At 34.5% G+C, this 24535-nt stretch overlaps 2 protein-coding genes across 2 annotated transcripts in view; one reads left to right on the plus strand and one right to left on the minus strand.

Annotated features, from left to right (window-relative positions):
- LOC111044905 overlaps window positions 1-24535 on the minus strand; it is a 336821-nt gene that overhangs the window by 75347 nt on the left and 236939 nt on the right. The window lies entirely within an intron of this gene.
- LOC111044906 (ubiquitin-like modifier-activating enzyme 5) overlaps window positions 1-24535 on the plus strand; it is a 39111-nt gene that overhangs the window by 10050 nt on the left and 4526 nt on the right. The window contains exons 3-6 of the mRNA XM_022330168.2: window positions 1480-1676; window positions 6992-7178; window positions 12232-12359; window positions 15024-15232. Of these exons, the coding sequence (XP_022185860.2) occupies window positions 1480-1676; window positions 6992-7178; window positions 12232-12359; window positions 15024-15232 (721 nt within the window). The remainder of the gene's footprint in view (window positions 1-1479; window positions 1677-6991; window positions 7179-12231; window positions 12360-15023; window positions 15233-24535) is intronic.

Here is a 24535-nt window from a genome sequence, read left to right on the forward strand (position 1 = left end):
AAACTTTCTACCGAACCCTTTCTATAAATTTCGTCCCGATAATCAGTTTTTTACTTTAATTATATCGAGTATAATCCTAACACTTGTAGCAAGGAGCAACAGAATCAAGCCAGAACCCAAACTCCAATAGGAACATTCAAATGTAAGCAACACATTACAGAAATATAGGTTATAGTATAAGGTGCATTTCAAGTTGAACAATAATTGAAGATGAAATCCCATACCGTGACCGGTTCTGTAGGAGTATTATTTTCATTAGTTCTAAAGAGACTATTCCCATTAGATGGCGACGCATAAATAGGAACAGTTTCAAAGAAATCTTGTGACGAATATTTTCACTGTACCAGACACGTACGGTACACTGATACTGGTGGCAATCCAGTTATACACTACAAAACAATAATGTAAAAAAATTTTGAACTTGAGAAATAGTTTATTTGAACATTGTATGCTATATGTAGGAAATTAAACTAAACAATTGGAAAAAAGTCCAAACATTTGAATGTTTGAATGAACTTGGAAATTTGCACTATTCAAACTAAATATCATTCACATAAACTTTCTATTATCTAAAGTTGAATTGAGACTGATTATGTAATATTTCTCCATAAATTTATTACTTTCCTTGCCCTATTACCATAATTATGTAAGGAAAGTATTGCTTTCCGAAAAAAATTAAGGTACCCCCATTTCTAAATTTCTATACGTTTCAAGGTCCCCTGAGTCCGAAAAAGTGGTTTTTGGGTATTGGTCTGTATGTGTGTGTGTGTATGAGTGTATGTGCGTCTGTGTACACGATATCTCATCTCCCAGTTGACGGAATGACTTGAAATTAGGAACGTAAGGTCCTTACACTATAAGGATCCGACACGAACAATTTTGATCAAATGCAATCCAAGATGGCGGCTAAAATGGCGAAAATGTTGTCAAAAACAGGGGTTTTCGCGATTTTATCAAAAACGGCTCCAACGATTTCGATTAAATTTATACCAAAAATAGTAATTGATAAGCTCTATCATCTGCCACAAGTCTCATATCTGTAAAAATTTCAGGAGTTCCGCCCCATCTATGCAAAGTTCGATTTTTAGATTCCCAATTATCAGGCTTCAGATAAAATCTAAACAAAAAATTTTGAGTGGAAAAGATTAAGCATGAAAATCTCTACAATTAATGTTCAGGAACATTTTCACCTAAAATTGAAAATAAACACGAAATTCGATAAAATGTTATTATTTAAATCGCAAACTGTTGGCAACTGTTGATTCTATTAAATGATTCACTATGAAGAGATAGCAGACCTCGTATGTATCCAGTGTTATTGTCCTGTCACCAGCTGTTTCAGATCTTTGTTTATAAGTAGACTTGAGGTGAGCGTGAACACTAGCGCCAGGTGATCAATTTTCATAACGGCAAGGAAAGTTGTGTGAGTGCGCCACACCAGATTTTTTGGTTATACTCTAGTTTGTATTCTATTTGCAGCTGATTTTGTTCGACTACGACAAGGTTGAGATGGCGAACATGAATCGTCTGTTCTTCCAGCCACACCAAGCCGGCCTGTCGAAGGTGGCCGCGGCTGCACTCACCTTGAACGGTATCAATCCCGATGTTGTCATTGCAGCGCACAACTACAACATCACCACTGTTGACAACTTCGATCATTTCATTCAACAGATCAGGTCAGTTCAAAGTCACACACAAGTGACGACACTCCTATCAAAGCATATGGGAACAGAAGAGACGTGGAGCCATGTATTTTCTGTTTGCACTTTTGTCTTTTTGTTTCTTTGTACCGCAGTTAAAGGGGTCCGTATCACAGAGACAAGTTCTCACAGAGACAAGTAGTGTTTTTGAACGATATTAGTGTCACAGAGACACGTTTCATAGGAACAAGTATTTTTATAAATGGCAGTCTCACAGGAACAAGTTCCCACAGAGACAAGGTGAGTCTCACAGAGACAAGGTCAGTCTCACTGGAACAAGTACTGTCACTGGAACAAGAAGAGGGGTAGAGTCCCATTCGAACAAGTGGAGTGTCACAGAGACAAGGTCAGTCTCACAGGAACAAGGTTGGTGTGGTGTGTTGCCTAGACATGAAGATGAAGGCATTCCATTCGCTCTAATAAATTGGATGTCATCTGTTTTTTAATATATATATATATATATATATATATATATATATATATATTTTATGGTGACATGAATAGAATAGAATGACTGCCTTTATTTTTCTTAGAGAGCGAAGTTAGGGCGCAGTCGACCCTCTCTTACACTCAACTCTCTATCAAGTATTATAACAATACAAAAAAATAATACAAATAATATAATTGAAAACAAACAATAGTTAAGTTATCTACTTATTTAAAATAATAACAAATTTTAAATTATTGAAAAGAAAGAGAAAAAAATGACATTGAAAATAATACATAACAATGCTGAATAATAGTATTTTCTGATACTTCATTACTTTAGTAAAAAATAAGACACTACAGAATACAATACAGTAGGCCTACATAGCAACTGAAGTGTTTGCATACATTTCATTTCCTACTTATTATCACTATGTAAATCTCGAAGTGGATAAGTAAATTGCATTATGATTTATTTAAATAGTGTCACAGTCTAGCTCCGAGGGGGGACACAAAAGTGGGTAATTATGAACTTGGAGTCATTAAACAAAAAACCAAGATTATAATCCTGAACCATGAGTACTGTTTCTCAGTATTAAATGCCTCACCTTGTGTCGGCATGTGTCACATATTGCTCCATGGAGGGGCATGAATGTGCACTAAAAGAATAACAATAAATAAAGTAATTGAATTAAAAAACCAAGTAGGCCTAAATAGTTGGAAAATTTGAGGTTATGAACCTGTACTTCGTAGTTGTAGGTTAGGTTGACTGACCTTCGTTTTATTGGTGTATGGACGTCACTGAATTCAGAGGGTCCAGGCAGAGTGAACAGTGTATAGATAAAATTGGTTTGAAGAAGTAATTTGCTAAATTGATAGGTTGGCGGTCTACAAAGGTAGCCGAAGTAGGGACTGTAAATTTCCAAATTAGCGCTGTAGGTGGGAATGTAGTGGATTAAAATTAAATCCAATTCAGTAATAAAATGTAGTTCAGTTTGAATCTGCCTACTATGATCAATGCTGTCGCTAGGATCAGACAGAGATATAAATTTTTGAGTGAGTTCCTTCTCCAAATAACAACCAATATACTTAGGTTCTAGTACCTGTGTTACAGTTGGAAGAGATATTAGACCGCACAAGACAACAGACAAAATAGCAAATCCATGTGAACCGGGTCTCCGATAAATACTATAGGTTATATGATTGCAAAATGCTGAACCAAAATAGTAATAAAATATTACAGAGTTTAATTCTGATGTTGTCTATGTGACCTTTTACCTCTCCTTGTGACGTTGACTGGTTGTGAATGCTGGGTCCAATACACCTCGATGCGGTAGGTTGATGGCAGTCGATTTTTATTTGATTTCGGAGGATATCTACAATAAAATGTTTTATTATTTGATATGAATACCGACTACCATCTACCACCAGAAGAAATAATGTTCTAATAACAAGTAGGATACTCGATAATATCTGACTACTGCAAAACAGATATGTGTCAGTCGAGAAAAAACAAACTTGGAGGTGTAATGGAATAAATTCAGAGCAGTGAAAAGGTAATATAAATATGTTCTGGAAAATATTCTCAGACAGCAAAAGATTGATTAGATAGATGAACAGATTTTACAAAATATAATTTCCAACTGATAAGGAGTGAATATTAAATGATAGCAAATTTGAATCTTCCAATGATAGATACTGTACGAAAATTTAATAATTTCTAATTGATTAAAATGAGATGGGTGATAGCCCTTGGAAAGGGTCATAAAACATACAAATTTAAATAGACCAAGTAGGCTAATACAAAATTATAATTCAAAAATAGAATAAATGAATAGATAAAAATATTTTCAGGGTGGGGTTTCGCCTAAGGAAATAGACCTTTCGGCTAAGTACAGCGTGAATATTAAAATTTACTCATTGCAATAAAAATCATTTATGATAACTTTATACCCTTAAATCGATAGTCATGACTTTTCCCAAATTGACGAATTTATACACTGTATAATTTTCGTAGATTAGCGGGGATCCCCTTTTATATGTTCGAATAACTTACATAGACTTTTGTTTCCGTTTTTGTATTCGAAGTATATTCGGCCGTAGAATATATCGTTCCGGCTGGATCCTTCCGCGTGGCGAAAAACATCGAACAGACCTCTCTATTATTATTTTAGGGTTTATTTAAATGAAATAGCAAAAATTAATATCACAGATTACTATAGGAACTTTAGAACAACTTTTAAAACAGAAAAGACAAAGATTGAATTACATTAAAACAGGAATTAAAGCTTTTAACAATTAAGTATGTGGACCAGGTCTGTATCCCACTGGTGATTTCCGCAAAATGGCCTCGAGTCTCCTTCTTCTCATTTCCACTTGAGTTTCTTCTTAGAAATTTATCGCCAAATTTACATACTCATTCGGGATTGGTCAGATTCTGTGACGTAACCAATACGCTAAATGGGTGGTGGAAGTGTATCCAACTTTAAAGTTTTTAAATGAGCAAATTTCCTTATTGTAAGTTGTTCTAAATTATTATTAGGTTCCATAAAAATATAAAAATAAAAATAAATAATATAAATTCATATATCGCGATATACATTTTTTAAATAACTTCAAGGGTAGCTAATGATTTGTAGAACATAGACGTGATTTTATAACATAAAGTAGAAGTATAAAAACATATAAAAATACACATGCTTGTAATAATAATAATCCTAATAATAAATAAATATATCTCTTTTGTTTACATAGTTTTTTATGTGTTAGAATGTCGAACCTCAATCATCATAATATAAGCTAATTTGTCTTTCGTATTTATGATGAATATATCTTCATGACAGCTCATAAATAAATATTTAGGCCCATTCGGCATAGAAATTATAATATGAAAAGTGAAAAAATTGATATTATATAGCTGTTGCGAGCAATCATTAATCAAACTGCCTTCTCAATTGGCTAGTTGTTGACAAGTTAGCTTTGGTCTGTTTAGGGTTATGTATTGATTCAATTCTAACCTTCAAATCTTGAATTAATGATCAAAACAATAAACATCACAAACACATATGGTTTTTTCAGTTAATAAATTTCTGAAAGACATATAATTAATTATTTATTAGTTTCAGCCTTTATAGGTCAGATAACATTATGTAAATAATGTGGTGACATCATTTGACGCCAGCTTTAAACGTTTCTCCTGTAGAGAAAAAATGATGAATCTAGTGGACTGTTTAGTGTATCCTAGACATTTAGATTCAAATCTACATAGCAATCTATTGATTCCCCTTTTCATCCAGGATATTTGTGGTTTCTTAAAATTTCGATTCATTGACCGAGCGAAGTGAGTTCTAAGATTCAAGTCGACGGCTTTGCATTTCTCTTTATGTTTATATGTTCCGCAATTACAGCAATAGATTACCATGAAATTTGACAGGTATATTTCTTTTTAAATTGTGCCTCGACGTATATACAAGGTTTTTTGGAAATTTTGCATTTTAAGGTTAATACAATAGGTAAAGTCTCCTTCGAACGCCAATATTACAGTAAAAATCAGAATAGAATCATCCATAATAATTCAGCTGTTGCGTGGATTTTTAATTGCATGCAATAACGCATGCAATTAATATATCAATGTAACTTAGTGAAAAATCAGCTGTCATGTTGACTATTCATTGCATGCAATGACGCATGCAATTAATAACGGAAAGAAAACATAGTATTTTCTCTCGACCTTTATCTGCTTTCAACTCGGGCTGACCTGTTGCCAGTGTGTTGAAGGAGATTAGCTTTTGATGTTAGCATATTTTTGATACACTAACCCCAACAGCCATTAGCCGTTTTCACACCGACATCTTACCGACACAACATACAAACAGGATTTACTCTTATGGACAGTATGAGACGAGGCTGTGTTTTATAACTGCGCAAGGTCTACTGTTCATAGAACTACTAGTCCAGGATTAAAATGTCGTTTTACCAAAATCATCGAATATTTAATAATTCAATACAATGATACATGTACAAATGTAAAGCTGACTAGCACCGAGGTAGAATCAATTTAATCTTAAATAATTTGAAATATATTTCAAGTTGTTAGGCTTCATTTATTCATTGAACACCTATTTTATCATTATGGGTTATCAGAACATATTAGAATTATGAAGATTGCCTTTAATGAATAAATTGAGTTCCATGTAAATGTATTTCTACCAAACTCCAAAATAACTATTTCAATGTGACTTTTAATTGTTCAGTCAATATCAAATAATTTTGATACTGCAGTAACTTATACATAAGTGATATCAATGTAAGAAAGAACAGTGATTATATACTTCTAGATGAATGAAACAATATTGGAAAGATGTTATCCAACGGTATTTGAATACACCCCTGACTGTTACTGTATGGGAGTACCACCAGTAATTTATAAGTTCTCAATTCGTCAAAAGAGTGGTTATAGATGAAATAGTGTACTCAACGGTTATAATCTTCTCCTATCTATATTTTTTCTTATTATTGTTCATCTTCTTCCTCTTCTTCCTTCTTCTTCATCTCTTCCCATTGGTATGAAGATTGTTCATTTAGGATTGGTACTTTGGTAATATATGAATATTTAAAAATGGGTCCATCTTTTAGAATAATTCTGTACATTATTCTACTACACTCACCATAGCTGAGTGACAATTTCCGTAAACTCGCTTTGGCTGTGTTGCTATTTTTGATTTTATATTATTTTTATTATCTTGATATTCACTCTTATTACCTGTAGCTCTGAATCTGTGTAGTTATTTATGATTTTGTAATTATTATCTATAATAAATAGGCCATTAGTAATTTGATGGAATGTTTGAATGAAATGTTTTCAGGACTGGAAGTTTGACGAATGGGCCAGTCGACCTTGTGCTGAGCTGTGTGGATAATTTCGAGGCCAGAATGGCCATAAATAAGGCTTGCAATGAACTTGGACAAACCTGGTTCGAATCTGGCGTCTCAGAAAATGCAGTCTCAGGACATATACAGTTGATAATTCCTGGAGTATCGGCTTGTTTTGCGGTAAATTGCTCTTGTTCTATTTCCAATTCCCTGTGGATTTTGATTTGTCATGAACGTTACTCATTTATTCGTGAATAGAAGTATCCTACTATTAATGCAATTGTATACAAATTTCTGTTGACAATTTGGATCTCATTTTCGATTTCAACCGAAAACTTGACACATTTATCCATTCCGTAAATATTTATAGGATGGATTTTGGCACTACAGTTTATCGAGAGATTTATGGATCCAATAAGTTTATGGAGCCTTCTAGAAACGCATTTCTCATGTTTATCGATTCAATAAAGTTATTGAATGGGTAAATAGTTTATAGAATGACTGAGAAACCGGGTACTAATATAATAGTACTAACAAGAACCCGTGCTTCGCAAGGATCTATTTTAAAACTTGACAAAATGAAAACTTGACGTAATGAAATTTTGAAGAATTGAGAATAGGCCTATAACCATCCTTCGTTAATTAAGAATCTATAAGCAAAATTTCAAGTTAGTTAGTCCAGTAGTTCAGACGTGATGATGCGTCAAACATAATTTTCCTATCCCGTACGTGCATAAGCCAGCTCTTTACTTTATATAATTATTATAGATATAGTTAACGACTGCAAGAGATAGGACTGTGGAACAGAATAGTGGTGAAACTATGATAGCGCCAGAAGTGTCTCAAACACAATAGTAGGTACTACATGAACTTTTCGAAAGTGATTTGAAAAAATGTTAAAACAACAGAACTGAATCCTTATCATTCTACCTCCATTTAGAGAGGCTTTTGTTTGAGCCGAATGGAAATCTATTTATAAAAAAATGAATGTCTGTTTGTGTGTTTGTTTGTATGTTTGTTTGTTCCCTGTAGACTTATTGAAAACTACTTGACATAACGGCATGAAACTTTGGGAATATGTTGTGTGAATATTGGGGATGGTTTCTGAACAGAAATTTTAATAGGGGGGCTCAATAATAATTATTTATTAATCCATTTTACAGACATATGTTTTCGAAATTTTTGGCCGAGCGGCTACTGAAGAACGAAAAGATGATCATGATTCAAGATCATATTGTGATAATATGATTTAGCATCTAAAGTTATCAGCTGTGATAAACATATCACCCTGTGATAAATTATTGTGTACTGGTATTAAAACGGTAGTTTGGAGTTGAAGTGTAGTTGATTGGTACCAGCTGTTGATAATGGTTCCTTAGAAGACCTATACAAATAATTATCACTCCCCTATCATTGATAAACTGGAAAATGTTGAAAAAAATTATTCACCTAATGAAAGAGAGTTTATATATATTGTATAGTATAAATGTATAGTATTCATATTGCATTCATTAATTACTGAAGAATGAAAGAATAATTTACAATTTTTTGAATTTAGCTTAGCTTAAATTCATCCTAAAATGGAAAGAATATGGAATTCTGTGTCATTCATCGTACATCGCATATTTCCTGGACTATATATCGACAATCTGCAGCTATGAAAACATTGAATATTTTTCTTTGAAACACTGATATAACCTTTTTTTTAATTGAAAACTTTACTGATAGATATTACTACCAATTGATTGAGAAGAATAATATGTTTTCGGAATAATGAATGCTGCATGACTAAGCACATAGGAAGTCCGTATTGAGATGTAAATGAACATGTTGATTGTCAGATAAATTTCATGATTCACCAAATAAAGTCAAGTGTAACATGAGATACATTGGCGGTACGAAGTTCGCTGGGTAAGCTAATTGTAAATTAAGCTTTATTATTAATAGATAACGCTGAAAAAGACAGGCTCAATCACCAGGAATACTATAAATCTATGAGGGACCAGTAAGCCATTAATTTTGAGTAGTTCAATTACTTCCATCATGGACACTGGATACATTATGGACAATCAATACGTATGAAATTTATTAGCTACCGTACAGAATAAAAAATTTTTGATTGCAGTGACCCTGACTACTGTATTATGAATAACCATTCGGATCAAATATAAAGAATTACTCGCATCTCTCATCAACTCGTAATTTTTATTCACAAAATATTAACAAAAAAAAAATATTAAGTTATATTTAATAAACTCACGGCTAGTACTCAAGTTTGTCTTTTTCTGGCCGTGCTACAAATAAATGTAGGTATATGTTTGACATTTTGTTTCTGTAATCTTGTTGTTTATTAAGAAATTTTTCAATGTGATTTTTGATGGCAATAAAATTTGAATTTGAAAAAAGAATTATCAACAAACTCCTAACCAACTGGCCAAGCATACAACGATGGAACAAACACGTGGTAAGCTCACGCTCTCAATCAACGCAAAATCAATTCGATCAGCTAATTGATGAAATTGTTTTAAGCTTTCCAATGATTACAACATATGTTAGAATATCATGTGTCAATTATCTCAGTTCCATATGGAGTTCACCTAACCATAAGCTTACTTAATAGGATCCTTTTTCATCCTTTGAAATCCTTAGAGGCAAAATATCTCAAAATCCGTTCTTAGTGCGCATCCAACATGTTTGAAGAATATTTGTGCAAAGTTTTAAGTCTGTAGGCCAATTAGTTTGAGCTGTAGTGTGATTTTAGATCAAATTTTTCGAAAAGTGCCCTCTCCTGAACCCCCCTGTTCTCCCGATTGGAATTTTTCTGCATAGATCTGATTTTTTCGTACCTGAACGAAAAAGTTCCTCATGACTTTGCTGTGCAATGAATGGTTAAAACGTGAAAATTTTGGGGGCCCAGCTCCCTCAGGGGGGGGGGCAGATTTCTGAAAATCCTTTTGTAGTGGATGTTTTGAGGCTACAATAAACAATTATTGTGCGAAATTTCAAGTTTTTAGGTTTAGTAGTTTGGGCTGTGGTGTGATTTCAGTTTGTCGGGGCTTAGCCTTTTAGATATAGGTAGAAGAAGAAGAAGAAGAAGAAGAAGAGGAGTAAGAAGAAGAAGAAGAGGAGTAAGAAGAAGAAGAAGAAGAAGATAGATTATTATGTTGCTTTGGCCTGTGATCTGTATAAATGTCCTGTAACAACTAAAGGTGCGTCCACACATGCCGAACCGAACCTCGAACCGCGCAGCAAACCGTGCATTCCTCCGAACATCTTGCCTTTCAACGAACATGAGCATATGTTCCATGATGTTAAAAATCAGCTGTTAATCATTCGCCGTACCGTACTCCGAACCATTCGCCGTGCCGCTTGCCACTGTTCTAACTGCTCGCCTCAACTCACTCCGAACGCTGAACTTTTCAGCCAATCAGAGCCCTCGATTACAATTCGCCGTGCAGCTCGCTCCACAATATTTTGGCTATCCATCACAAGTGGAAAACATGCGAACATGAATACAGAAGTATGGGCAATTTTTTATTTGATTAAATTCATGTTTTGAAGAATTCATTGTTACGAATGATAAATTGATAGGGGCTTATAAATATTTTCTAATTCAAATGAAATAACTTCTGAAAAAAATAATGATTGGATAAATATCAATATTGAATTATATTGTTGACCAAGAACTCAGTACATCGTCAATTCATTCAACTAATTATTCTGTATTGATAAAATTATAATCATTTTCTCTTTTGATAATCAATTTCATCAACTAACTGAAAAAAGTACTTCAATTTCCATGAATTTATTAATAGAATTATATAAATCTAAAGTGTAGGTCATATCTAAATTCACAAAGAGTTCGATTCTTGTTGGCAAGATAGATGTTATTCAATGCAGAAATCATTGTTATTTTACTAAAAGATAGGATAAAATGAATAGTTCTCTTTCAGGGGGAGTTTTGACAACACACAAAACTCATTTTTCATTTGAAGAAATAATATCAAAAAGGTGCATAGGACCTTACTTTTTTGTTCAGCTTGCCAAAATACCCCTCATTTCAATATTAAAATTGTCGACTGACTGTACAGTGAGTCAATCATTCTATCAAGGTTTGAATAATTTTGAAATTTCAATTAAATAAAAATGGTAGAGAATAATTATCATGTAGATATCAACATCTTTATTTAAAGACATGCGTTTTCATATTGCCGATACAGCATTGATAAAACTGTAGACGTTTATTTAGCAGTCTCAAAAAACTGTTCTAGCTGAAAAATTAATAATACATGCCACGTGTAGGCTTATACATGGCATCAGTAAAACGAAGTTCAAAACTATGGTTTTCCTAAACATATGTTTTTGAGTTAATTTCTTTGATGCAGCAGTTTCACATTCACCATTATAAATTATTCAGAGTTTGTGAAAATAAAAATATTTATTGATTACCAAAACAATACTATTATTATATTAATGATAATAATTAATTATTAAAACAATACTTTTATTATATCAATAATAATAATATTAGTAAACAAACATATTTATCAATTATCAGAACAATATTATTGAGGTTGAGTGGAATCAGGTGGAAAGCAATAATAGAACAGATGTTCTTTTTTGAATTTCTATCATATTATTTTGTTATTTCCAATGATTACAACATATGTTAGAATATCACATGTCAATAAATAAATTATCTCATTTCCATATGGCACTCACCTTACCATGTTCATAACCTTACTTAATAGGATCGTTTTTCATCCTTTGAAACCCTTAGAGGCAAAATATCTCAAAATCCGTTCTTAGTGCGCGTCTAGCATGTTTGAAGAATATTTGTGCAAAGTTTCAAGTCTGTAGGACAATTAGTTTGAGCTGTAGTGTGATTTTACATAAAATTTTTCTGCATAGATCTATTTTTTTTCGTAGCTGAACAAAAAAGTTCCTCATGACTTTGCTGTGCAATGAGCGGTTGAAAAGTACAAAATTTTGGGGGGGGCCCAGCTCCCTCAGGGGGGCAAATTCCTGAAAATCCTTTCTTAGTGGATGTTTTCAGGCTACCATAAACAATCGTGCAAAATTTCAAGTTTTTAGGCTCAGTAGTTTGGGCTGTGGTGTGATTTCAGTCTGTCGGGGCTTAGCCTTTTATAAGTAAATATGAGATATGTTGTGATTAGGTACATTTTTCGCAAATCGTTAATAGTTTATTAATTCTTATGAACTATATTTTCAGTGTGCTCCGCCACTTGTTGTTGCTTCCAACATTGATGAAAGAACTCTGAAAAAGGAGGGAGTTTGTGCAGCCAGCCTGCCCACAACCATGGGAATTGTGGCCGGCTTTCTAGTACAGAATGCTCTCAAGTAGGTGCTCTTCTCTTCATTAAGTTATTTTCTCCCAACTCCCAAGCAAGTAAACAATCAATTTCTAGTTGAAATATAGCTAAATTGAAAATATCATAGCTAGAATACAATACATATTATGTCACTTTCCTTTTCCTAACACCATAATATACTAGGAAAGAAATGCTTCCACAAGACTATCAAGATGCCGAAATTTCATTTTTCACCTGATAATAACTGGTAATAGCATTGGTGAAACTCTGAATAATACCGAATTCAGACAATGAATATGAGTCCAATTTTCAATACAAAATTACATTAACTGTGAATTTGAAATTGTGATGAGAGAAATACCCCTTGAGTAATATCTCCTTAAGATGTTCGCCAAGCATTATTAGCACAGTATTGTAATATAAGGAACTCTGCCCATCTATACAATTATCATAAAATATTGCTAATTTGTTTAAATTAGTTTAAACAGTAATTCATATTTACTAAAACAGCTTTTACTGTGCTAAAGACCCGTAAATGTTCGTTTTCTTCGCCGCAATTGTGGTTCAACCAACGACTGCAATTATTTAAAATATTTCGTAACCTGAAATTGTTTATTGAAAATTAATGTTTATACTATAAATTAATTGTGTTATTTATACTACATTGTTCGTATTTTGGTATGTAAATTATTGCATTTATATGTAACCGCCCCAGATGGTAGAAGAGAGATCTCTAAACACTTGAAGGGAGAGTCATGGGACTTTATAAACAGCAAAATTTGCATTCTATTCAATTTCGAAATTTATTTAATAATTTAAACTACTAGAATTTCAACAACAAATAATCGAAAACATTCTATTGCATATTCTATAAACCGAGAAAACTATCTTTAAAATTTTGCTAACTTTTCGTCTGGAATTCTAACTGTTTACGATGTTAGTAGCGTGATCTTTATACATTTTACTACTACAAAGAAAAATTGTGGACTCGGTCAATTTGGGTTTCTAAAACATGAGCTACTCAAATATAATGGCACTCGCTATCTTTAGAACTATTAATCTCATCACGACTAAAACTTTGCACTACACTACGGTGTTGATGTTCATTTCACTGACATTCATAATAAGCAATAAAATACATACAAAATTGTAAGGACAGATGTGACACTTCCACTAAATATGTAAACTAGATGACCAGGTGACAAAATTCAAACTACTTTCAATAATTTCACGAAATCGGACGAATAAAACATTTTAAAAATGTATACACTACTTATATTTCACCACTTGTAACACTTTCAATTAGGGCCTTCGAGCAAGCAAATTATATTCCCCCCCCTTCCACCAACGAGACAACGGTCCACGTGGAGACGAGCATAATTACGTGGGAAAGGGAAATAATGCAAGTTTGAAATATTCCCAAAATACTCGTGTATTTTCCATCGTTAACGGAAATACAGTTCCGTGAGAATACCTCAACACTGCATAAAATGTGAGTCTTCCCGGACGCAAGTTAGCAAAATCTTGATGTGAGAAAATTATTTTTCAACAGAAAAATAAATTTCTCACGACAAAAAAGTCACACTGAAAATTCAACTAAATGAGCACAAGAGTCTGATTGAAAAAGTCCTAATTCTACACCTGTTTGAATGAACCCAATCAATAAATTTATTTCAATCATTACATATATTTTACATTTTCAAAATAGTTCTAATTCGATTAAACGCACAGTCACATCAACGAAAACCTAGGTTTCTAGAAAACTTATCAAATCTAATGGACCATTAACAATGTTGAATCTTCAGGTTTCATGGTTCCATTCGATTTAATGCATGTCCTAGAAACCGGGAAATTAGGAAGAACAGTTTTGCACGAAGCCTGTGGTTCTCCCTCAATTATTGGGAGAGACTTTGGTAGAAAGTTTATTTTAAAGAAATGAGGGGTTGTAACTCAAATATTTGAACGTAAACACCCATTGTGTGATACATCATTTTAAAGGTCTTCTCAAAATTAGAAAGATGACATCAATAAAAATGCTCTATGATACAGTTATCCAAAATGGCGGCTGATTAAAATTGATCAGTTATTTCTTTAAAAACTCAAACTTCAATCAGCCGCCATTTTGGATACAAGTATCATAGAACATTTTTGTCGATACCATCTTTCTTGTTTCAAAAAACCTCTAAAATGATGTACCACGCAATGGTTGTTTACATTTAAAATATTCGAGTTACAACCTCTAAGTCACCCCCTTATGAGGGGTTGAAATTCAGTTGTACGTCAAAAGGTAGAGTATTTGACCAATAACTTATCCTGAAAGTTACGGTATTATATCTACAACAGTCTCCAATTTATTGAAGGGTTCCCATACATATGACTCATTCTATATATAAAGGTAGGAATTGGCTTATACATGCACGGAATACGAAATACATGTTAGTCGCACCATCACGTCTTCTGAACTACTGAACTTATATCATCATGGAACTATAAAACTGAATTCCATCTATTTTTGATTTAAATAGACATTGCGGGCGGAGCACGGCTTACCTGCTAGTATTATAAATGTATAAGCCAGTATATGTTTAATCTGCATAAACAAAACAATCAATCATGACATGATTTTATCTCAATAATAGAGGTAGCCCCTGTAAAGAAAAAGTGAATATGATTTGTAAATGTGATGATTTAGGAAGCTGCTGGATTTCGGCGAGGTGTCATGGTACCTGGGCTACAGTGCGCTGACTGACTTCTTCCCACGCATGCAGTTAAAGCCAAACCCGGCCTGCGACGACTCGTTCTGTCGCCAGATGCAGCGAGACCGACCTCCCCCCACCCCTGCTGCCAGCCCCACCACCCCCACCACCGACACCCCTGTCCTGCATGCCGACAACCAATGGGGTCAGTCATCATCATAGTATCTAGTCGAATATTTTCAAAGTTCAAGTAATGTACCATGTTAATTGAAATTATCAACAATAATACCTTTTCACAAAAAAAAATGCAATAACGAACTTGCAGAAAACTTTAGACCTATCGGCTAACACTCCTGTATTTTTAAAAGTTTTCGAGTGTGCAGTACCTAAAAGAATTAGAAAAAACTTCAAATCAGCTTGGATTCCGGCCAGGTTTTTCTATAAATGATGCTCTCTCCTCTTTTGTTGATGAGGTACTGTCCTCTGTAGATAAGGAACTTAGAGTGTATGGTTTGATTGCTGACCTCTCAAAAGCTTTTGGCCTTGTAAACGTAGAGATAATGATAGAAAAACTGCAGCTATACGGATTTTAGGGCGCTGTCCTTAGATGGTTAATTTCATATTTAGAAAGGTATGAACAGGTTATCATCTACTCTCGTTGCTACGAGTATAGGTCAAATTAGATGAAAACGAGAAGCGGGGTGCTACAGGAATCAGTACTGGGTTCCCTGCTGTTTATGCACTATATAAATGACATGCCTAGTCATCTTGAGCCAGCGCAAAGTGTTTTATATGCCGATGATGTTAGTATCCTACTGAAAAGCAACTGTCAATCCGATGCAGAAGAAGGGAGCAAAGCAGCAATCATCAAATTAGAAAAATGGCTATCTGCGTACACGTTAATTTTGAATAAAGATAAAACAAAAGAAATACCTTACCGGACAACAAGACCAGTTAGCTTGGAAGTATAAATATAGAATCTAGAATCGAATAGTAAATATAAAATATAGAATCGAGATAAGAAAATAAATAAGAAAAAGACTGAGGTGATGTTTGTGAATGGTGTAAATCAAAGAGACATCATCCTTGGACAGGCAGTGCTAGAGAAAGTGGATAAATTATGCTATTTATAAATTATAAATAATGTCAACAACCATAATTAAAGCTACAACAAATACATAAAATTAAAAATATATCACCCAAACGATTAATAAATAAAGTTAAATAGCCTGAACTTAAACTATTTAAATTTTGATAATAAATAACCAAACAATTCAGGTAGTGTGGTAACTGAAACTGGAGGGACAGAGCAAGACAGGAAAACATGAATAGGCAAGGCACAGCAAGTTTTCAGTAGTCTGAACAAAGTGTGGCAGTCAAACCTGATTAGTCTGAAAAATGAAATAGAATATACAACTCAAACATTAAGAGTGTTTTGCTGTATGGTAGTGAAACTTGGAAAATTTCAAAGAGCGCTACCAGGAAAATTTAAGTATTTGCCAATAAATGTCTTCGAAGAACACTCCAGATGGTGGCCCAATAGAAACTCCAATGCAGAACTGTGGGAAAAGCCCAACCAGGAGCCCCTGCACATAACCATCCAGAGAAGGAAGTGGGGATGGATCGGACACACTCTGCGCAGACGCAGACCACCGGCTGACATTCAAAGGCAGGCTTTGCAATGGAACCCTGCTGGGAGAAGGAGAAGGGGACGACCCCGTGATACATGGAGAAGAGGTGTGGACAAGGAACTGAAGGACGCGGGAAAGGAATGGCGAGTGATGAAGGTTCTAGCTCAGAACCGTATGAGACGAAGGCTTGCATAGGGCATATATTCCACTAGGAACGAAGAGGATTAAGTAAGTAAGTAAATGAGATAAGAGTGCTGGGAGTGGTGATTGACTTTGGCCTTACATGAAGACCCCATCTGGAGTTCCTAAAAACAAACTTAACTCTGCAATTTTTGTTCTAATAAACTTGAAAGCTACCCTGGGTTCGACTGCTCTTGGAAGTGTTTATTTCTCTATGTTCCACTCACTCCTAACCTACCGAATTATTTTTTTGGGAACTTCTAGTGGTGTGGTGGAGGTGTTCAGATTACAGAAGTGGGCCTTGCCGCCAATGATTGGGGAATCAATTCGAACAAGTTGTCGGCCCTACTTCAGAGATCTCGAAATTTTTCCACTCCCAAGCATAGGCTATATATTTTTGAAACAATTTGCTTCACAAAAAACCTATAGAAGAATTTAACACAGGTGAAGCTTTCATAGATTCTCAACCAGGTACAGAAGTAACTTGAGAGAAGTTGCGCACCGGAGTAGCAGGTATTAACGAGGTGTTGGAATGTACAACCTGTTGCCATCCCACGAAGGAATTTAGAATTCAATTGAGAAGCTGCTTAAAGCATTCTCATTATTTAAACCTTATCAGTTTAAACATAACTTTCAAGTTCTAACACTTGAGCATGGCACTTGCACAGGACCTCTCAACCTGCTCAATATGCATGAAGAAGGTCCTACGAACAGAAAAAGGCCTCTTATGTGCTGGTTTCACTCTACATGTGCAAATGTTTCCGATACAGAATATCGAAAATTCTCGGCTGATTGTAAAATAAAGTGGCTCTGTAATAGGGTTGACTGTGTTGCGATAGCTGAACACCCATAATAATGCTATTATCACTAACTTTCAAAGCCTATCTTCACAAATGGAGGTTATGCTGTTAAAGTTCGATGCGATGACAACAGTTCCTAATGACATAGTCTCAATCAAAAATGAGTTGGTACTCGTGAATGATAAACTTACCAGCATGGAGCCTCGTATATGTCAGTCAGAAAACCTAATTGAATTGTTGGAGAATGAACTAAAAATACTTAAAAATAGTATTGGTGACGCTGCAGCTCTCAGCTCGGGAAACATGGAGTCCACCCTTGCTGAATTCCATCAACTTACTCGTCGATCTCAAAATGTCATGTGTGCCGTGCTATGAATTTGGAAAGTCAATTTGGAATTTAGAAGCACACACAATATAACTTAATAAAAGGGATGCTTGATAAACATACTTAGTACTAGAGAACGGGAATCCAGAAATGACAAAAGAGACAACGAAATAGAGAGAAGATATCAAATATATTGTCACCTCTTACAGTTAAATTCAACAGTTAACAAAACAAAATTGAGTTGCATCATGAAAACCGAAAATAGAATCACTAAATTTAGAAAGTTATCTCCCATATAGCTAATTCGATAGTATCCTACTCTGTCTGCTTTACATTGAAAACATCCTAGATTGAATCATGAGAAGCTTAAAGGACTCTAATTTCAGAAAGAAGAATTGAAAGTTATCATAAATATTTCTCAGAAGTTAATCATAAATAACAATAAATATTATAAAAAAAAGATCAGCATAAAATTCAGAAAACTCTTAGAACATTTAGAACACACTTGGAAACTTTCAAAACACTATCAAATGTTAATAATATCTATTCTGTATCTTTATAATTATTATGAAAGCTGCAAAGACAAAATATTCCTAAAGTATCATATCACAGAATTCTACCTTGGAAAACTATTCAAAAAATATGTGACATCAAAACAAATTTAGAAAGGCTAGGGTCCTTGAAACTTCGATTCTTCACAACTTTAAGATTAAAATATTATTTACAAAACATTTATGGACCTTTAAACATTTTATATGCTAGTTTAGTAGATTATAGAATATAAATTTAAAGAAAACTGAAATTCCCAGAAAATATGGCCTCACATTTCAATGTAAAGATACAACCGAAAATCTACTATTCAAACGAAATAAAAATTTGTAATCTATTAATCCCCAAGTCCTAAATCTCAAAGTTACGATTTAACAAAAAAAGTCTAATTCAGCACGTTTTAATTGATTAAATGGTTCACGTTTTACACCCCTCCCTTTTTGAAAGTCTATAGTCACTAAAACCCATTCTGTCACATCCGGAGATCCTGGGACGTTTGTTTAATTTGGAAAAAAGTTGTTACTTCAAAGCTGTTTCTTCAATTTGAATCTAGGCTCGGTGATTGAGCTCTACACGTCAGGAGACAGCATACCCCAAGCTTCTAGGACTGCATCGATTTAGAGGCATCTCAGCGGCTTAAAGACACACGTTCACGAGACATTCATGGACCCGTACATTGATGGACTCGTACATTGACCGCTGTTAGAATAAAAAAATAAACTAGGATAATACAAATTAACTTAACTTCAGTTATATCATAAACTCAACATTATTTAGGTTCATTAACATTAGGTAAGTGGTGAGTACATAGTATTCAATAGTACAATACTTTAATTCACTAGCTGTTGATTGAATCACTTTTATAACAAGGTCTTTCGAGTATTGTTGTTATTTTGTTCAGTCTGTTCTCTTACATAAATTACATATAGTGTAATTCAAAGGATAAATTACATGATAGGTTTTTCCTTAAGAATCAAGAAAGCTTTTCATTAGAATCAGCAAAACAAATACAATCGTTATCACAAAATACTAATAGAATTCATAATAATATACTGCAAACCTCAGTAAATTTGGATTTAAACAACAGTAATTTAAATTTAGGTTAATAGCTTCCTTTTCATAAATAATCTCAAATCAAAAATATCTTAATTCCTTCTAATAGGTACTCTAAATTTCTACAAAACATATACCGTTCATTTTCTTCCAACATTTATCAGTTTGAATATACAAATACCATCTTCCATTACAAGAGAATCAAAAGGACTATTCTCAATTATTATACTTTAATTATATTACAATAAATACTTTAATGGAAGCTTTCATCGATAATAATTTCCTAAATTATATTATAATCTATGACGAACCTTTAGTAGCGTTTATAGGAAGAAAATTTCCATTGTTAGGTGACAAATTTGATATCCTCTCTTCTCAATTAAAGCATTTACTGAGGCGAAAAAAACTAAAACATGCTATTGGAACAGATGGTTCCACAGCCAAATACTAACAAGCCTAAAGCTGGCATAAAAGCCATGATTAACACAAAATACTGAGACTACATTATTCAGTTCTGCTAGCAGCAATAGACAGACGCTGAATGAAGCCCACTGTACGCTTGTCTTGTTGAGGAGCTGTGTGATCGGCCTCACTAGATAGGAACCTAACCAACGTTAACTGTGATTGGCAGTTACTATTTTATTGAAAATATTCATTAGAATTTCCGCCAATAGAATGGAACGGTACAACTATAATTTAAGATACATTCTCCCACCAAGCAACAGCTATTTTCCAAATTCCTAACCAAATAAGGCATGATTGATAATCAATCGGACACAAATTCCTTGCCTTATAAGGTCATGAACCAGGCTGATGCTCCAGGAAAATCGTTGATTTTCCTAGTACCATAACTTCAACGCACACACACTTACAGAGTTGACACAACACAACGCAGAAAAGCAAAGCATCAAAATAAATTGTTATAACAGACTGATTTCTCATGATAATTCGCATAATCCTCATCATTCACAATTGGAACAATATTCATTGTTACACATGGAGGAGTCTACTAGCGACGATATCACTGAGAGGAAGCAGCATGATTTAGACATATCTAAGTTGTGCTCATCCATTCTTCCATCTTTTTCACCCGTTGATAACTTACCAGGATGTTTTTTTTGTGTTGGAGAGAAGAAGCAGGGGAAACCAAGACCTCTAAAGGTGATACAGAATAGTCCTACAGAAGCTTCATCAGTGATTGGAGAATTCAAACCGGACTTGTGTGACCCCTTATTTTCTGAAGTAAATCTGTCAAGGCATAGAACGGCACAGGAAGTCAAGTTTTTGAAAGAGTTGAATATTGAACTGGAGGAGCGTAAATCTCGTGGTAAGGAAGGACGGACTATTAAATACACAAACAGTGTACCACGAATTGTAGTCAACAATAAAAAAATGTGTAATTTCCAACGATGCAAAATAGCTATTTATGTATTAAGAGAGTAATGCACGACTTTATCGCTCGTGCAAAACTTTATCGCTCGATAAAGAAGCATTACGCGCGAATTACATAAAAAAAATTTTCTACAACTGCCCAAACCTGTTAAATTACTTATATCGGCGGAGTTACAATTACCGACTTTTTAGGTTAAGATCTGACTTTTTGGCGAGCTGCTTACCATCAGCTGATTAGCAAGCGTAAAGAAACTCTTCTGCGCATGCGCGAATCATCAGCAAGTGTAAAGAAAATCTACTGCGCATGCGCGGATGGTTAGCCAGCGAAAAAGTAGATTCTCCTCAGAAATAAGCAGTTTTACGAGGAGAATTGAGTATGTAAATTCTTTCTTTATGTGCAGTTGTAGAAAAAAGAACTTTTAACTTCTGCTTCCAAAATGTGACTAAGAACTAAACTAACGGAATTTTCAGTCAATGTATATACTTCCTATTATGATCTAATTGCATGTGTTGAAACAAATCTTTCTTATGAAATAATTGATAGTAAACTTGGACTTGATTATTTTAATACAGGGCGTTTCAAAATGTTCTTCGAAGTTACGAAAATTCATTACAAAAAAAACTATTCCAATTACAATAATGATACAAGTAATGTACAAAAGAGCTATTCAACCAGTTTTTTCCACGGGTACTGGGAAGTTAGTTGACCGTTTGCTCGCTAGGTGTAGACCGTAGAGAAAATGGCTACCATCAAATGGCAGTGTATGGTCCGTTCTTTCTGCAGAAACGACAGTAAACGACATGACGTACCGGGACATGTTGCAATTATGGCTTATGCCTCAGCTATTAAATTACTTCATTTTCCAGCAAGACGGTTGTCCTGCCCATTTTCATAGCGAGGTTCAACAGTACTTTAACACAACACTGCTTCGATGCTGGATAGGACATGCGTCTGAGGAAAACCAACAACTTTTGCTGTGGCCACAAAGATCACCAGACCTCACGCCATGTGACTCTGGAACTATGTGAAAGACAAGGTCTTCACCCCACCAATGCCGAACGACATCGCTGAGCTGAAGGATCAATGCGGTTATCTCTATCGAGAGAGACATTTTAGGGCGTGTTTGGGCTAGACTTTTATGTTGACGTATGCCGTGTCACCAAAGGAGCACACATTGAACTTTTATAAATGTTAAAAAACTGTTTGAATCCATGCATCTGCACGTACAACTTTCATTTAGGTAAGTGGAATAGTCTTCCTTTAGTGAATTTTCGTAACCCCAAAACGCCTATATATAGATGTGATAGATCTGAAATTACTAGTATCAGTTGAGTGTAGGTGGTGTACTTGTAGCCGTACATAGTAGTATCTCAAGTAGATCTCTAGTTGTTCCTTCTTGCAAAAATGAATGTGTATTTGTAATATGTTCCCTGTCTACTTGTAAGTTTCTCTTAGTTTGTACCTATATTCCTTCTAATCAGCAAGCCTCTGTTTACGAGGACTTGTGTGATTCTATTGATTTTGCAAATGTAAGTGCAGCCAACTCAGATAGTATAGTATTACTGAGTGATCTTAATTCATCAAGTAGATTGGTCAAGACAACCTGGTAAATGGCGCAGCTTCCAAATACATTGCTAATTTAGCCTTTGCACATGATCTTCAGCAGATGAATGGTGTGCGGAATATCAGAGCAATACTTCTGGATCTAGTGTTTTCATCTGTTCCAAAATTAGTTGTAAGGCACCTGCTTTCCTTCCTGGTTGTAGAGGATGGACACCACTCTGCAATATGTATGAGTATCTAGGGGTTCATCTAGGGGTACACAAACCTGCCAAGTACTTGATTTTCAGAAGTGCGACTTAGCTTCCATATTTTTGGAGTTTCAGAGTATTAATAAATTACCCAGCTACAAATTTTGATTATAACATTGGAGCTGAGGAACATTTTCAGTAATTTCTATAGGTATATAGAAATAGAGCTTGAACATCAAGAGGTTTACACCCATGAGGAGGGTTCATGTCTCTAGTTTCCTTAAGTGGTTCTCCTATGAACTAGGAAGATTGATTGTGGCCAAGAAAACTAACTGTTCATAGGAAGTATAAGGCAATTGGTAGGATTCAGCTCTATGAAGATTTTTGCAAATTGAGGGATCAATGCCGTGTTTTGACTAGATGTTACAATAACTATTTACTTACAGTAGAGGAATCTGTTCAGAGAAATATAAACTCTTTCTGGTCTCATATGAATGGTTTGAGAAAAGGCTCAGCTAGACCTACTTTTATGAGATTGGACACAAAAAGTGCTGCAACTCCTCTTGATAAGTGTGAACTTTTTGCTGACAATTTTCATATATTTTTGTGCAGGACACAGTTAACGTCCCTTCATTTGTTTTTGGTTGGAACCAGTCAGTTCCACCCTGCTGCATTGCTCCAACTGATATTCAACGCAGCTCTGAATGTTGGCAGAGGAGCTGGGCCTGATGAAATACCCCCTTCTGTACTTAAGTTTTGTGCTCCTGTCCTAGCCAATCACCTGGCCATACTATCTGCCTTGCTAAAACTTGGTCTCTTCCCCAGTGATCTCAAGAACAGTTTCTTGGTGCCTATATACAAATCTGGAGATCGTAGTGATGTTAGAAACTATAGACCTATTACAATACAGTACCGTATGTAATTGCCATGGTCTATGAGGGTGTTGTTAAAAATGTATATTTATCTGCGTAAATTCATATCGCTGGAGCAGCATGGCTTCATGCAATCTATATCCACCACCACAAACCTGCTAGAGTTCCAGGAGTATGTGATGAATGCCTTTGGGGATGCCTGACAGGTTGATTGCCTGTATTTAAACCTCTCAAAGGCTTTTGACAGAGTTAACAACTCTCTCCTGGTTGCCAAACTGGAGGGTTATGGGCAAGGCGAATAGAGAAAGGAGGTGGGTCGGATTGAAAGAAAGTAGAGGGGGGCATGCCTGTGTGACGTAGCTGCTGTCCTAGCTCCTAGACATTTCACTAGTAATCCGGTTTCCGCCGCGTTTGATACACTGTGAGTTGCAAATAGTTGCAAATGCTAATACAATAGTTATATTAATTGGCAGTTAGTTTAGTTTAGAAGTAGTTAGTAGTAGTTTAGAAGTAGAAGTAGTTTAGTTTAGTAGTTAAGTTAGAAGTGGTAGTTTAAACTCGATTTATTGTGAATTCTGTATTGTATTAAAAGATTGAATATTCATATCACTGATTCAGACACTAATGAATTCCAAATAAAAAATGTGCTTTTGCAATAATTCTGCTCCTCCACAAAGATATGAAGGTGTAGTTGAACTCATCTGACTATATAGTTTTCAAGTTTGTACAGGTCTATTATGAGTTCTTGGAAAACAATAACAAAACAGTTATGATTATGTGTAATTTGTATAATATGTTGTGAGCATCGATATTAGTGATATATACTGAATATTTATACACTATATATATACTATATATATGTATACTGTAAGTATATATCCATTGTTGTTATATGTATACTATAAGTATATATCCATTGTTGTGAGTTGATAATAATAATATCGAGTGACCTGG

The sequence above is a fragment of the Nilaparvata lugens genome, chromosome 2 (assembly GCF_014356525.2).
Source record: "Nilaparvata lugens isolate BPH chromosome 2, ASM1435652v1, whole genome shotgun sequence".
NCBI classification, from domain to species: Eukaryota; Metazoa; Arthropoda; class Insecta; order Hemiptera; family Delphacidae; genus Nilaparvata; species Nilaparvata lugens.